This window comes from Somniosus microcephalus, chromosome 9 (assembly GCF_052327205.1).
Source record: "Somniosus microcephalus isolate GS21.2 chromosome 9, FLI_Smic_1.0, whole genome shotgun sequence".
Lineage (NCBI taxonomy): Eukaryota > Metazoa > Chordata > Chondrichthyes > Squaliformes > Somniosidae > Somniosus > Somniosus microcephalus.
In genome coordinates, this window is record NC_140995.1 from 69,614,337 (window position 1) to 69,631,392 (window position 17,056).

Here is a 17,056-nt window from a genome sequence, read left to right on the forward strand (position 1 = left end):
AAGATTCAGAGCTCAGCCATGCGCTTGCACTTGTATTCTGAAGGGAGGGAAGATTGGAGGTCCCATCACTCTAAGCCAATTGTGAACCGCTGTGTGCAGGTTTGGGTATCCCATTATAGGAAGGGTAAAAAAGCAATGGCGAAGGTACAGAGTCGATCCAGTAGGATGGTACCAGGGATATACAAGGGTTATACTTACAAAGAGATTGGAGAAGTTGAGACTTTTTTCCACAGGAGCCGAGAGGGTTAAGAGGTGACCCAATAAAAGCTTTGAAGATTACGAAGGGTTAGAATAAGGTAAATTATTATGTCCGTGTGTAATTGAGACACGGACTGCAGGAGTGGGTTACAACAGGTCTTTACTGAGTGGAGACAAACTGGAACTAACTATGCAAAGTTACTACACAGGCTTATATACAGGGGTGGTCACTACTGGTACTGCAGTATACAGGGGCCAAAACTGGTTGAACTATCTTAAAACTCCTGGTCGGCCTTTCATTCATATTCTGAAACTACCTGTTTTCCACATCTCTTCTGATGTTTGGCTGCAGAATATAGTTCCTTCTGCAAAGTACATACACTACAATTCCTCCCCTTTTAGCTAAACAGTACATAACATTCGATTAATAATTAAATAACATATTTACAATTACAGTTGTCATATACATTAGCTGAAGTTAAGCAATTATAAGTTCAGTCTTTGAGGAGGCTTCCTGATTCTGTTTGGATAACGCCTCTTTGGGGTATCAGGTTCTTCTGGCAGAGTTGATTCGGAATCAACGTCGTTGTTGGGTTCGTCTGCTTCCAATATTCCCGATTCTGAGGTAGATGCAATTGGTACTTCGGTTTCATCACCAGGTGTATCGGATCGTGGTGTGGAATTGACGTTTTCCAGTGACTCTAGAATCTGGTCAGCATGGCGTCTTACAATGCTCTCTCCAACGTCCACGGTATACATTAGAGGTCCTTGCCGTGTACAGATCGTTCCTGGCTGCCATTTCTCTGTGCGGTAGTCCCGGGCCAAAACTGGTTGAACTATCTTAAAACTCCTGGTCGGCCTTTCATTCATATTCTGAAACTACCTGTTTTCCACATCTCTTCTGATGTTTGGCTTAACCAAATCCAAGCGGCATCGTAGTCTTCGATTGAAGAACATCATGGCTGGAGTTTGGTTGGTAACCGCATGTGTCGCATTCCGGTAGGCAAACAAGAAGTTATCCACCTTGTGTTGTAGGGGTATGTCTTCATTACACATTGCCTTGATAGCCTTCTTGAATGTTTGAACGAACCTCTCAGCCAATCCATTGGTGGCTGGATGATATGGGGCGGATGTGTAATGCTTAACACCATTGTTCTTTAAGAACCTCCGGAACTCTTCAGACACAAACTGTGGTCCATTGTCGGAGCAAATCTGTTCAGGCAGCCCATTTCTGGCGAATATGGTTCGTAAGACTGTGATAGTTTTTTCTGTGCGGGATGTGCGGGTTAGGTTGATTGGCTATGATAAATTGACCCTTAGTGTTAGGGGGATTAAATACGTGGGGTTACAGGGATAGGGTGGGATATGTGTTGGTGTAGGGGTTACGGGGATCGGGTGGGATATGTGTCGGTGCAGGCTCGATGGGCCGAAATGGCCTCTATCTGCACTGTGGGGTTTCTGTGATTCTGTGGTGGTTGAGGACATTTTTATTACCTCTGGCCACTTTGTGCATCCACCGCAATTAAAAACATCGAGTCCATAAATGGACCAGCAAAATCAATGTGCACCCTTTGCCATGGAGATGAGGGCCACTCCCATGGATGTAGAGGGGCTTGTGGTGAGGCGTTTTGGACCTTCTGGCATCCTGTACAGCTCTTGGTCATCTCTTCGATTTCTCTATCGATTCCCGGCCACCACACAAACGCTCTGGCTAAGTTCTTCATTTTTACCCCTCCCAGATGACCCTCGTGAAGCTTATTGAGCACTCTATCCTTCAATTTGGGTGGAATTACTACTCTGGATCCACACATCAAGGTTCCTCTGCACACTGATAGCTGTTCTCTTCTCAGCGAGAATGCTGGCAACAGTGGTTCGCCATGTGCTGGCCATCCCTTCACCGTTAAATCATAGACCCAGGAGAGTGTCGGGGCATTTCGTGTTTCCTTTTCTATGTTTGCATTCGTCACAGGTAGACATTCGACTATGGTCGAGTGGAATATCTCCACTGGATCCACTGCAGGTGCTTCTTCCAACGTCGGCAACGGTGGGCGCGACAATCCATCAGCATTCCCATGCTGTTTAGTTCCTTTGTACTCGATGTCATATTGGTGTGCCCCTAGGAAAAGGGACCACCTCTGTAGCCGTTGTGCTGTCATTATCGGTACGCCCTTCTGAGGGTTGAAAATGGAGACAAGAGGTTGATGATCAGTTAGTAGAGTAAATTTCTGACCGTGCAGGTAGTGATTGAACTTCTTCATTCCCCACACCAGGCTGAGGGCCTCTCTGTTAATCTGGGCGTAGTTACGCTCGGCTGCAGTTAACGAGCGTGACGCAAAAGCTATCGGCCTCTCTGAACCATCAAGGAATTTATGTGACAGTACCGCTCCAATGCCGTAGGGAGACGCATCACACACCAGTCTGATCGGTAGTGATGGGTTGTAGTGAGCCAATACTTCTCTTGAAGTGATTAGGTCTTTACTCTTCTGAAAGGCCCACTTACATTCATCGCTCCATTTCCATGCTACTCCAGTTTGTAGTAGGGCGTTCAGTGGGTGCAGAATTGTGGACAAATTCGGCAAAAACTTATGGTAGTAATTCACCAATCCGAGGAATGACCTCAGTTGCGACACATTTTCAGGCGCTGGAGCCTTAACTACCGCTTCAATTTTGTCAGGGGACTTATGTAACCCCTCTTCATCAATCACGTGGCCACAATACGATATCTGTTTCTTAAAAAACTCGCACTTGGGGCGATTGGCTCGTAGCCCATGTTCTCTTAGTCTAGTGAGCACCTGCTCTAGGTTGGCAAGGTGTTCACTATCATCTTCACCTGTCACTAGGATGTCGCCCAAGTAACACTGAGTCCCCGGAATCCCTTGCAGGACTTGTTCCATCGCTCTTTGCCATATCGCCGGAGCTGATGCTACTCCGAATACCAGTCGATTATACTGGTAAAGACCTTTGTGAGTGTTTATCGTGAGATACTTCCTAGAGGATTCTTCAACCTCCATCTGCAAATATGCTTGTGCTAGGTCAATTTTTGTAAAACGCTTCCCTCCAGATAGTGAGGCGAAAATATCTTCTATCCTCGGGAGAGGATATTGTATTGTGTGAAGGAGTGGGTTCACCGTCCCCTTGAAGTCCCCACAGATGCGAACCTTCCTTGGCTCCTCAGACTTATTGTTTAACGTTTTCTTCATGACAGGAACGATGGGTGTCACCCACTCGCTCCAGTCTACCTTAGATAACACGCCTGCATTCTCCAGATTCTCCAGCTCTGCCTCGACGGCTGGGCGAATTGCATATGGTACCGGTCTTGCTTTGAAAAACTTGGGAATTGCATTCTCTTCTATTTTTATCGAGGCGGTTACGCCTTTAAGAGTTCCCAGTTCTTGTTGAAATACCTCTTTGGCGTTAGCTAAGATTTTTGACAATCGTCCAGGTGTGACGTCGTCATCCTTTTTACCAGCCACCGTCAGTGCCTGAATGGAGTGCCAGTCTAAACTTATCTTTCTGATCTATTCACGTCCCAATAACGGTGGTCCACCATCTTGCAGTATGTACAGATACAATTTCTGTATTTCCTTGCCGTTGTATTCGACAGGCACCCTTATTTTCCCTCTGGGGTATACTTTTTGCCCCGTATACGTCTTCAAGACAATGGATGTCTCTTTCAAGGGTATGTGTGAGAATAGCTGCTCGTAGTCTCGGTGGCATAGTGGTTAGCACTGTTGCCTCACAGCGCCAGGGACCCGGGTTCGAATCCGGCCTTGGGTGACTGTCTGTGTGGAGTTTGCACATTCTCCCCGTGTTTGCGTGGGTTTCCTCCGGGTGCTCCGGTTTCCTCCCACAGTCCAAAGATGTGCAGGTTAGGTTGATTGGCTATGATAAATTGACCCTTAGTGTTAGGGGGATTAAATACGTGGGGTTACGGGGATAGGGTGGGATATGTGTTGGTGTAGGGGTTACAGGGATCGGGTGGGATATGTGTCGGTGCAGGCTCGATGGGCCGAAATGGCCTCTATCTGCATTGTGGGGTTTCTGTGATTCTGTGATTCTGTGATTCTGTGATTCATGATGGTCAGGGCTGATCCTGTATCCAATTCCATTTTGACTTGGGACCCTGCTATCGTGAGGGGGACCCAAATGGTTCGGTGATCCTCTTTTGCGATTACGTTGTGAAGTTTGAGACAGCTTAGTCTCTTGTTCCCGGATTCACTATTGCTCATCTGGTCTTCGGAACTACTGTCCGTCATCTTTTGTACTTTCCTGTACTGTTCCTTAGTAGCCTTTTTGTTGTCGTTGGTGGTCTTCCCAGACCTGCAAACTCATGCAATGTGTCCCATCTTTCCGCATTGCCTGCATATTTTGTTCTTGGACCAGCAGTCCTTCTGGTCATGGGTTGTTCTGCTGCAGCAATAACATTTTTCAAATCCCCGTGTCATTTCGTGGGTGCCGTATTCCTGTGGCTTTTGCTGTATTTCTGCAGCTCCCCTTGCTGCTGCTTCGTACGATACTGCCACGCTGAAAGCCTTATCTAGCATCAGCTCTTTCTCTGAGAGTAACCTCTTCTGGGTTCCTTCACTCAGGAGTCCACAGACAAATTTGTCCCGTAGGGTATCTGCCAGTCCTGCTCCGAACTGGCAGTGCTTTGATAGCTTGCATAGTTCCGTAAGGTAATCAGCATTGCTCTCATCTTTATGCTGATTTCTCCTGTGGAATTTAAATCTTTCTGCTATCAGCAGCGGTGTAGGATTTAGGTGTTCCTGTAGGATATCAACAATTTCGTTAAAACTCTTCGCCATCGGTTTGGCTGGAGTAATCAGGTTCCGCAATAGGCCGTACGTTCTTGCGCCCATTAAGTTTAATAGTACAGATGCCTTTTTCTCATCGGTTACTTCGTTTGCCTCGCAATATACTTCGACTCTTTCCACATATGTGGTCCAGTCTTCTATTGCATTATCGAAGGCACCTTGGAAATCTAAGATGGCGCCTCCTGCGCTTTGACTTCTTCCCCGATTTAACAAAATGGTGCCTCCCGCGCTTTCCGTCTTCTCCGCTGCTGCTAGCGCTGTTGCTGGCATTTTATGCCTTGATGGTGATGCCCTATGGTCTTCGCGCACTTCCCCCCCCCCGTGCTGTTGCTAACGCCGCTCTCCGCGGTTCCCGTGGCAAACTGCAGCTCCTCGCGGCTTTCTGCGCTTCTAATTTCTCTTATTTCCCCGTCGTCGGAGCAACCCTGCGGGACACTTTCCTCCCTCTTCTCAGGTCTGTACGCTGCCCGGCTTCGTAGCACCGGCCGCGCCCTGTGTGCTCCACCCTCTCTCTCTCTCTCCTCTTCCCGACAACGCTGCTCGGCCCCGTTGAAAAGCCACCTGATCGAGCTCTAGCCCGCCGCAGCCCAGGAAGGATCAGTGTACTACCTGCCACCAGCCCGATTAGCTGGAACACCATCGACAGGATAACCAAGCCCCGCTCTCGACAGCCTCTCCTGTAAATCTTTCACTCCGATGAATCAGAGGCGGTTGCCCATGGTCGACGCCCGTTTCTTCTGATTTTTTTTTTTCTTCCTTCTGGCCTCGACCTCTGACAACTTCGCTTCAGGGATGGATCCCCATGAGGTGGTGCAGACTGTAGGTAAGTTCGTATCTGCTCATCGCCAGTATTATGTCCGTGTGTAATTGAGACACGGACTGCAGGAGTGGGTTACAACAGGTCTTTACTGAGTGGAGACAAACTGGAACTAACTATGCAAAGTTACTACACAGGCTTATATACAGGGGTGGTCACTACTGGTACTGCAGTATACAGGGGCTGCAGAATATAGTTCCTTCTGCAAAGTACATACACTACATAAATAGTGATGGATTGTTTCCACTGGTCCGTGAGACAGTGATGAAAGGGCCCAAATTTAATAAGAACATAAGAACTAGGAGCAGGAGTAGGCCATTCGTCCCTTCGAGCCTGCTCCAACATTAAATATGATCATGGCTGATCTTCGACCTCGACTTCACCTTCCCGCTCTATTCCTTGATTCTCTTAAAATCCAAAGATCTATTGATCTCTGCCTTGAATATACTCAACGACTGAGGATCCACAGCCCTCTGGGGTAGAGAATTCCAAAGATTCACAACCATCTGAGTGAAGAAATTTCTCCTCATCTCAGTCCTAAAGGCTTTCGATAAGGTACCACATAACAGACTGATGAACAAGGTCAGAGAATGCGGAGTCAGGGGACAAGTAGCAGAATGGATTGCTGGCTGGCTTCAGGGCAGAAAGCGGAGAGTAGGAGTAAAGGGTAGCTATTCACAGTGGCAGAAGGTGGGCAGTGGTGTTCCACAAGGATCAGTGCTGGGACCACTGCTGTTCACAATTTATATTAACGATTTAGACTTTGGAATCAAAAACACAATTTCTAAATTTGCAGATGACACCAAATTGGGGGCGATAGTCAATGCTGAGGAGGACTGCAACAAATTACATGAGGACATTAATAAACTTGCAGAATGGGCATCTAATTGGTAAATGAAATTCAACACCGATAAATGTAAGGTATTACATTTTGGTAAGAAAATTCCACGGGGGTTCAAAGCTCAACAGCTGGCGTGCAAGGTAAGTGCAGGTCGGAGGCTTGCACCCGCGGGAAGCCTCCGACCCGAATTTCTGGGCCATTATAAAAAGGATATAGAGGCACTGGAGAGGGTGTAGAGAAGATTTACAAGGATGATACCAGAAATGCGAGGGTATACATATCAGGAAAGGATGAACAGGCTGGGTCTCTTTTCTCTTGAACAGAGAAGGCTGAGGGGTGACCTAATAGAGGTATTTAAAATCACGAAAGGTTTTGATAGAGTGGATACAGATAGAATGTTTCCACTTGTGGGGAAGAGTATAACTAAAGGTTATCAATATAAGATAGTCACCAAGAAATCCAATAGGGAATTCAGAAGAAACTTCTTTACCCAAAAAGTGATGAGAATGTGGAACTCGCTACCACAGGGAGTGGTTGAAGCGAATAGTATAGATGCATTTAAGGGGAGGCTGGATAAGCATCTGAGGGAGAAGGGAATAGAGGGTTATGCTGATAGATTTAGATGAGGAAAGACGGGAGGATACTCGAGTGGAGCATAAACACCGGCATGGACTGGTTGGGCTGAATGGCCTGTTCTGTGCTGTATATCCTATGTAATCCTAAATGGCTGACCCCTTAATCGAAGACTGTGACCCCTAGTTCTGGACTCCCAGCCAGGAGAAACATCCTCCCAACATCTACCCTGCCAAGCCCTGTAAGAATTTTATACGTTTCAATGAGATCTCCTCTCATTCTTTTAAATTCTAGGGAATATAGGTCTAATCTACTCAATCTCTCCTCATTGGACAACCCCCCATCCCAGGAATCAGTCTGGTGAACCTTTGTTGCACTCTCTCTAAGACAAGTATATCCTTCCTTGGGTAGGGAGACCAAAACTGTGCACAGTACTCCAGGTGTGGTCTTACCGAAGCCCGATATCATTGCAAAATAATCACAAAACAAATTTAAGAGGTTAGGAAAAAAAAATCTTTCCACAGAGGGAGGCTACAATGTGTAATTCAATGCTGTAAACCGAGTCCATAAACTCTTTAAAAAGGAGATTGTGTAGTTGCTTGAAAAAGAGTAATATTATAAAAGGGGAGTGGGGAGAGAGCAGGAGCGTGGGATTCGACCTGTTGCCTCATTGGGGAGAAACAAACAGACACCGACTCGATGGGGCAAATGACCTGTTTTGGCACTGGAACATTTTATGAGTCGAGAGCAGCAACAGGACAGAGTAGGCCACAGTCGCCAGTCTGGCCATAGTTGGCATGTGGGCCTGGCACTGTGGTGTCACTGATGTAGCGTTGATTTACAGGCCCAACAGCTTTGCGCTAACCCCCTTGTTAGTTACCAGTTCTTACAAGAATTTGAAAAGTATTAAGTGTAGAACACTGCGAGGTAAGCATCCCTAAATTGGATGGAGTATCAATCGGAAGTGGAGACCATTCCGTCGTGCTTTGGACAGGTTACAGATTCATGACTTCACCTTGTCCACAAAGTCTCTCTCGACCACATTCTGCCTTTCGCCCCGATCCGCACCTTCCACTGTGATGAAGAAGATGTTGATGCCAGACTCTCTGGCGAGGCGAGCGGCTTCTGCGACCTTGTCGGTGGGCCAACCGTCGACCAGGATCACCACCACATTGGGGGCTCCACCCCGGTTCCCCTGCTCGTTGGAAAAGAAATTCCCAATGGCGTGACTGACAGCACTGCCTGCAGAGAGAGAGAGAGAGAGAGAGAGAGAACAGTTTCCAATCGTTTTCCATCCTTGCTTTCCAGGGTGCAATTTACGGTGGAATTCTCTGTCTCCCTGTGACGTAAATTATTATTGCACTGGGGCATATTCTAGGGCCTTGGTTGAGCCAGTTATTATTGATGAGAACTGTTCTTATGATGTATTTGAAACTTTACGTAGACTAACTTATTGTGCATTTAAAATGGAACTCGGTTAGGTGCCTTGCGAGAAGAATTGATATGCTGATAGGGTGAGATGAAGTACGGTGGGAGGAGGCTTGTGTGGAGCCAAATGGCCTGTTCCACGATGTAAAGACGATGTAATTATTTGGTCTTTGTATGGGAGAAGTGAAGGAATTTCCTCAGATCTGATTCCGTTCCCTACTCCCTCAGTACCGCACTGGGGTGTTAGCCTGGATTTTGTGCTCATGTCCCTGAAGTGGGACTTGAACTCACGACCTTCTGATTCAGAAGGATAAGTAGTGAAAGAACATAAGAACATAAGAAATAGGAGCAGGAGTAGGCCATACGGCCCCTCGGGCCTGCTCCGCCATTCAATAGGATCATGGCTGATCTGAATCTAGACTCACGTCCACTTCCCTGCCCTCTCCCCGTAACCCCTAATTCCCTTATCTGCTAGGAAAATGTCTATCTCCATTTTAAATTTATTTAATGTTGCAGCTTCCACAGCTCTCTGGGGTAGCAAATTCCATAGATTTACTACCCTCTGAGTGAAGAAGTTTCTCCTCATCTCAGTTTTGAAAGGGCAGCCCCTTATTCTAAGATTATGCCCCCTAGTTCTAGTCTCACCCATCAGTGGAAACATCCTCACCACATCCACCCGATCAAGCCCCCTCACAATCTTATATGTTTCGATAAGATCGCCTCTCATTCTTCTGAACTCCAATGAGTAGAGTCCCAACCTACTCAACCTTTCCTCATACATCAACCCCCTCATCTCTGGAATCAACCGAGTGAACCTTCTCTGAACCGCCTCGAGAGCAAGTATATCTTTTCTTAAATATGGAAACCAAAACTGCACGCAGTATTCCAGGTGTGGCCTCACCAATACCCTGTATAACTGCAGCAAGACTTCCCTGTTTTTATACTCCATCCCCCTTGCAATAAAAGCCAAGATTCCATTGGCCTTCCTGATCACCTGCTGCACCTGCATACTAACTTTTTGTGTTTCATGCACCAGGACCCCCAGATCCCTTTGTACTGTAGCACTTTGCAGTTTCTCTCCATTTAGATAATAACTTGCTCTTTGATTTTTTTCTGCCAAAGTGCATAACCTCACACTTTCCAACATTATATTGCATCTGCCAAATCTCTGCTCACTCACTTAGCCTGCCTATGTCCTTTTGCAGGTTGGCCCTGCACCAATAATTTTGATAATGCCAGTGTCCTGCAAACTAGGTTACATTGTAGACGTCCCCCGTGAGCCACATGAGATATTAGGACAGGTGACCAAAAGCTTGGTCAAAGAGATAGGTTTTAAGGAGTGTCTTGAAGGAGGAAAGAGAGGCGAGAGGTTGAGGGAGGGAATTCCAGAGTGTGGAGTCAAGGCAGCTGAAGGCACGGCCGCCAATGGTGGAGCGAAGTGTTTATCTCTGGTGGGAGTGAGGTTGGAGGGGGGGTAAGAGGTTGTTTTCTACATGAAACAAAGCAAATGGTGTTTTGTTTTAATTAGGGTGAAGGTACCCATGAAATCTACTGACAGCCAGCCAGTCGTCAGCTTTTATAAATCATTATTAAAACATGGCATCACAAGCATGGCTACTTGAATAGCTGATCGGCATAAACAGATTGTTCTAAACACTGCTACAGCTTTTCCCCGGACTGGCAGATCTCCCTCAAACTCACTGACACCACATTTTTCCAACAGTTGGAAGGTGTAGGATTGGTGGTGTGAACGGAAGGATGAGGCACTTACCCACGTTGGAGAGGCCGCCTTTCTGTGGAATCTTTTCGATGGCACTTTTAAGATCAGGGGCATTTCGGTAAGTCTGTAGGCTGAACTCTGTGCTAGCATTATTCCTAGAATGACAAAAAGTCAACATCCTCTAACATCTATCAAATAAAGGAACAAACTTGCATTTATATAGTGGCTTTCATGACCTCAGGATATCCCAAAGCCCTTTTCTTCCTCATTTTGCTTGCGTTCTTCATACAGAGAAGGGAGCGGTTGACTCTACTCACCCAAACTGAATGATGCCAATCAGCGGGCCTGCTATTCCAATATCAAGTGCTTGAGCGATATTCACCAAGAACTGCTTCTGAATTCCAAATCTTCGTCTTCCTATGCTCCAACTTCCATCCACCAAGAACGCAAGATCGACCTTGCAATCTGCAGTGGTGAGAAGATTCATCTTTTACTCCAGGACTCGACAGCCGGTTAAAAACTCCACAGGAAAAAGTTCACTACCTTCAGAGATATGGCCACTGATTCTCACCGCCACTCACCGCCCCCCCACTTCAGCCCCAGCATAAGTCAGGCAATGGAGACCACTGCAATGTTCCCTGTAAGCTGCGCTGTGCTCTGCGTGGCCTGTTTCTTTTAATGCGCGGTCCCCTTAAATTTCTGCGCATGTGCGGTATTTACAATGTATAAGCCGGTGAGCAGCCTGCGCAGGACCTGGCAGATTACTGCACGAACCTTAGGGGGAGCATTGCCACCGTCTACATCACTGACTTACATATCAGCCTAGAAGGGCTGGTGTGCAAGTTTGCAGGCGATACTAAAATAGGAAGTATAGTGAATAATTCTCAAGGGCAAAGAAAATGCAAGGGAATATTGATGAGATGGTGGAATGGGCAAAAAAAGTGGCAGGTGGAATTCAATGGTGCAGAAGAGAGAGATGGAAAAGGAGAGAAAACAAGTCAGAAAAATGTACTGAAACCAACAGTGCAGTGTCAATTGGTTGGGAGTTGAGAGAGAGAGATGACAAAGGGTGGTACACTGATTGGGAGGCAGGGGGTGATGTGACAAGTGGAGTTCCCCCGGGGTCTGTTCTGGGGTCTCAGCTTTCCACCATATTTATTAATAACTTGGATGAAGGAATAGAGTTGTATATCCAAGTTTGCTGATGACACTAAGTTAGGCGGGACAGTAAGTAGTGCAGATGGGAGCAGGAAGTCAATGTGGGCAAGTAAGGTTACCCACTTTGGACCCAAGAGACATAAACTTGGAATATTTTCTAAATGGCGAGAAGCTAGGAATTGTAGAGCAGCAGAGATTTGGGAGCCCATGTACACAAATCATTAAAAGCTAGTAGACGGGTACAAAAAGCAATTAAAAGGCTATTGGAATGCAGGCCTTTGTATTTGTATAAAGAGGGCTGGAATTCAAAAAGGTGGAAGTGATGTTTCAGCTGTACGGAGCCTTGGTCAGACCCCATCTGGAGTACTGTGTTCAGTTCTGGGCACCGCACCAGAGGAAGAAGTGGTAGAAGTGATATTATCAGAGGGTAGTTAAAACCAATTAACAGAATTGCATTCCTAGGATGTGCACATTCCACCATTTTTCTTGTGAATTGATAAGGCTGATAAAAAAAATTCCAGTTAACACTTTTTTTCCACAAAAGCAGAAACTGTGGCCTAGAGATACTCCAATACATTGCACATTTCCTGGTTAACCCCATTTCTGTTCATTTCAATGGGATGGCTCTGCCTGGTTGACAAAGGTGAATAATTATTGAAGGGGTTTAAAAGTCCAAATTACCTACAGGTGCCTCTACCAGTTAGTGCTCCCAACCTAGAGTGCTGCGCATCAGAAGCACATATCGGGAATTTGAGCATGAGGCCAATGCATGCATCTTGCCCATCGCCCATTACAATTCAGGGGCAGAGAATCACGTGCCAAATTTCCAATGTGCGCTGCCGCCAGCTGGAGCGCTCTCCTGGGAGCGCAAGTTCATAAGACTGATCCGTAAGATTTCCGCGCAGTCAGCGATAAAACATAATTTTGCTCTGTTGCTTTACTATCTGTTTAAGTCAATAATTTCAAGAGGCAAAAAAGTGTAGATACTTGGATCTCCCCGGGAAATTGGCTCCTCTACGAAATCTTGGTCTTTTGTGCTGAAACCTGGTTAGGACGAAAATCTAAAATCAGTGTGTTTACCAACAGCAATTCTTCTTTATCCTCTATTCACAGCCATGTCTTGTATCTAGGCTTTCCTCAGACAAGGGCAAGACACCCCAATGTCTCTCTGTGGGTGTTGTTAGGATATACCACCCATGACTATTCCAACGCGCTCCAGGTCAGCCTCCCACCTTGCACCCTCTGTAAACTTGAACTTATCCAAAACTCTGCTGGCCGTATTATAACTCGCACCAAGTTTCATTCACCCATCACCCCCTGTGCTCACTGACCTACATTGGCTCTCGGTCCGGCAATGCCTTGAACTTAAAATTCTCAACCATGCGTTCAAATCCCTCCATGGCCTCGTTCCCTCCCTATCTCTGTAACTTCCTCAAACCTTAAACCCTCCGAGATCTCTGCACTCCTCCAATTCTGGCCTCTTGCGCATCCTCGATTTTTATCACCCCACCATTGGCGGCTGTGCCTTCAGTTGCCTAGGCCCTAAGCTCTGGAATTCCCTCCCTAAACCTCTCCGCCTCTCTACCCCTCTCTTCTCCTTTAAGACACTTCTTAAAACCTACGGGGGAAAAATTGGGTTGTTTTGTGCCTCCTGCTAGCACCCCTGGGGGACGCAAAGTCCTGGGCGCAGCGTCGCTAACGCCTCCCACGAAATTCAGCGGGAGGTTAGCGGTGGCGGTAGCACCCTGCAGTGATGACGCCATTGCTGTGCACAGCGCCCCGCTCACAAACTTCGGCTGTGACTCCTGGCCTATTGCTGGACAATATGTGGCGTTTTTGCAGCCGCGGCGGCGGTATTTAAAGGGGCATGTGTCAGGCGGCCATTTTTTTTCTGACCGCCTGCCAGCACCTGCCCCCTTCCCCTCTTTCATTCGGGGTGCCGGCCGCGATTGGTCAGGCCGGCAATCCTCAAGTGCCGGGCTGTTTTCGCGGCACCCCGCTCCCTGGTGGTCCAGCAGGGCCCCGGTGCGCGCTGCGCTAGGCCCCTCCCCTTTAATCAGGGGCGGGATGCCTGCAATGCCAACGCACGTGGCGCTGTTGCACATAGCGCTGTGATATTCACTGGTAGCGCCCCATGAAGGAGGAGGAGTGCTTCCAGTAGCGCCTCGCCTCGCCTCCTGCTTGGGGTGCTACCACTGAATTTACGGCACAGGGACGCTAGAAGTACTGGCCGGCGAAGTTACTAAAAGTACTGGCCGGCGAAGTTACTAAAAGTACTGGCCGGCGAAGTTACTAAAAGTACTGGCCGGCGAAGTTACTAAAAGTACTGGCCGGCGAAGTTACTAAAAGTACTGGCCGGCGAAGTTACTAAAAGTACTGCCCGGCGAAGTTATTAAAAGTACTGCCCGGCGAAGTTAGTGTCCACAAGGGAGCGGCACCGAATTTTTCCCCCGACCTCTTTAAATCAAGCTTTTGGTCACTTGTCCTAATATCTCCTTATGTGGCTCAGTGTCAAATTTTATCTGACAACTCTCCTGTGAAGTGCCTTGGGACGTTTTACTAAGTTAAAGGTGCAAGTTGCTGTTGTTTAATGAGGTGAACTTGAGTACATCGAGAAGAGCCTTCCCCTCACGTGGCGCAGTCCTCCCACACTGGTTCTGCTCCACTCCACTCCTGCCCCCACATGCCGCCTGGCTGCCACATGTGCTGCAGCTCTTTTCTCCACCCTTCACATGTTGCCCAACTGCCCCCCACCCCAACACATTGGACCCAGCTCCCTCACCCCCCAATGTGACCCAGCCATCTCAAACCCCCCTCCCCAGCTCCCTTCCTCCATACAAGCAACCCAATTCCTCCCCACTCACCTGGCCAGCTTCAACACAATGAGCTATGTAGATGTTTGGACAAATATCTCCCCACACAATGCTAGCTGCGACTAATAATGGTGAAAATATTTTCTACTTTGGAAAACTTTTCACTCCAGTTAAAGTTACACAACAAATTACGTAGAAGGACACTTTTGGCTAATATTGACTGATCCCGCGCAGCATTGGTCAGGGTGAGCAGGAGATTCTTCTGCTTTCTGAAGCAGTGGTGCGATACCATGTAATGCTGAATGTGGGATACAACGTATAATATTCAGCAACATTAAACACAGTGACACACATTGGGAAACAATCGTCAGTGGGGAAGTGCAATGAAAGGCAGCACCAGTCTGGGAACCAGATGGCCGATAACACTGCACATTTTTCAAGTGAATCTTCCCACTGGGATCATGAACGTGGGAACTGCTAGACGAAAGACCAGGGTCCATCTAGTTGGTATTTTGCTATCCCAGTAGTCGCACAATAAAATGATAATGGATTGTTGACTAATCATAACAATCAATCTCGATCAATGAGTCAACAACAGACCCAGACAGGAGGTGAGGAAAACCCCAGTGGTGGAGAGCTTTGGGAACCATGGGGTCCAAAATCACCTGCTCCTCCCACGGATGCTATACTCACCACAGGTCACGTTCTCAAATTACTCGTACGCCGTACACCGACCATGAGATCGATGATTCTACCTTGTTGTATGATCATAGCTGATATCTCATAAATGTTAGTCATGGAGATCGAAAAATTGACTTACTGTTTTCTCATTCTCTGTGTTCAGCTCGCACACCTATTTCTCATTGTGCTATTTAGATCTCTGTGTTGATTAATTCTCTTTGAATAAGTCTCTCCTTCCCTCTGACCTAGCACGGTGGCATAGTGGTTAGCACTGTTGCCTCACAGCGCCAGAGCCCCAGGTTCGAATCCGGCCTCGGGTGACTGTCTGTGTGGAGTTTGCACATTCTCCCCGTGTTTGCGTGGGTTTCCTCTGGGTGCTCCGGTTTCCTCCCACAGTCCAAAGATGTGCGGGTTAGGTTGATTGGCTATGATAAATTGACCCTTAGTGTTAGGGGGATTAAAATATGTGGGGTTACGGAGATAGGGTGGGATATGTGTTGGTGTAGGGGTTACGGGGATCGGGTGGGATATGTGTCGGTGCAGGCTCGATGGGCCGAAATGGCCTCTATCTGCACTGTGGGGTTTCTGTGATTCTGTGACCTCTCTCTTTTCTGTAGGCCATGCTATGTTTGTCAAACATGTCGCTTTACTGATGTACTCAATTGTTATGCCTTGCCTTTGCTAAGGCCCAGGATTCCCAGCGAAATGGCAGCCACCAGGCTCTGGAGTGGAGGTGGAGACTTTCATCAGATGGGTAAAGGACTCCACTGGGGCATTGGGGCTAGGGGCTGTGACCAGGAGGGAACATGGGGTGGCATTAGAGAGGGTTGAGCAGTGATCGAATATCAATATCGAGTTCTAACCACTTATAGCGGGCGCGTTCATGCGGCGCCATTTGCCCGACGTATGCAATGGCTGGTATAATGTTTGGCAGACTTTATGGTGGGTGAGCTCCCAAAATAACGCCAGTGCCACCACTTTTAATAAGACGTTATTGCAAGTGTAATGAATATTGCCAACTCTATGGGCCAGCAGACAGCATCATTTGATGCGAAAGTTGCTGGTCAGTTTCAAGGTTCCTGAACCACTGCCACCTGTGAATGTCTCAGAAATTAACATTTAATTAAGGGGGTGATTCAAAGAAGGAAATATATCTGCTGAGCACAGCTGGTCTGAAAGTCTCGAGTTCTCTAAAGAATGTACTCAATTAGATTCCTTTTAATACCGCTGTACATTAAACCAGCACTGCAGGGCAGTGGAGGGAGGGGGGTGAACAGAAGGTGATGTGTATCTGTAACCCCAGATCCCTCTGTTCCTCTACCCCATTTAGACTTATTATCCAATCAGTATGAGGCCTCCTTATTTTTCCTACCAAAATGTATTATCTCGCACTTAACTACACTGAAGTCCATTTGCCGATTACATGCAAATGGAATTATAAGCAGCATCTTTGTAATTGACGCTGATGGTGATGGCAAACAGTTAGCGCCATTTCCCCGATATAGTCGGCTGGCTGGGATAATTCTATAAGAGTAGGGCAGTGGGACTAATTGGATCGCTCTTTCAAAGAGCCGGCACAGTAACGATGGGTCGAATGGCCACCTCCTGTGCTGTAATATTCTATGATTCTCTTCTGTAAAATCAGGGTCCTCCAAAAATGTTCCTGATTATCAGACTATAAAGAATATGTTCTAATGCAGATATTTAAACTGTGGGCTGATTCAATCTGGGTTCTTTTGCAAGTATTTGTACTGTTTGATTTTTGCTGTGGTCTTTTGCTTCTGTGTAATCATCTTTCTTGTATGTAAATTTGATTTTAGTTTTAGCCTGCATGCAATTGTCTTGACAGAGTGGTATTGTTGAGTGGACTGGAGTGCATGGCAAAGCAGTAAGGGGAAAGGGTACTTGCTGGTCATGTGGAATGCTCTCCCACTCACATCACATGTAAGAGAGCACGTTTCAATTCATAGGAAACATGCAGTGGAAACTGTTTGTGCTGTGTATCTGTAGAAA

At 47.0% G+C, this 17,056-nt stretch overlaps 1 protein-coding gene across 2 annotated transcripts in view; it reads right to left on the reverse strand.

The window, feature by feature from the left end:
* The window catches only part of vit (vitrin), a 190,862-nt gene that overhangs the window by 27,655 nt on the left and 146,151 nt on the right, over positions 1–17,056 (reverse strand). For both annotated transcript variants that reach the window (XM_085996738.1, XM_085996736.1), the window contains 4 exons: positions 12,537–12,593; positions 10,709–10,856; positions 10,443–10,546; positions 8,259–8,485 (listed from right to left, as the gene is read on the reverse strand). In XM_085996738.1, the coding sequence (XP_085852864.1) occupies positions 8,259–8,485; positions 10,443–10,546; positions 10,709–10,856; positions 12,537–12,593 (536 nt within the window). The remainder of the gene's footprint in view (positions 1–8,258; positions 8,486–10,442; positions 10,547–10,708; positions 10,857–12,536; positions 12,594–17,056) is intronic.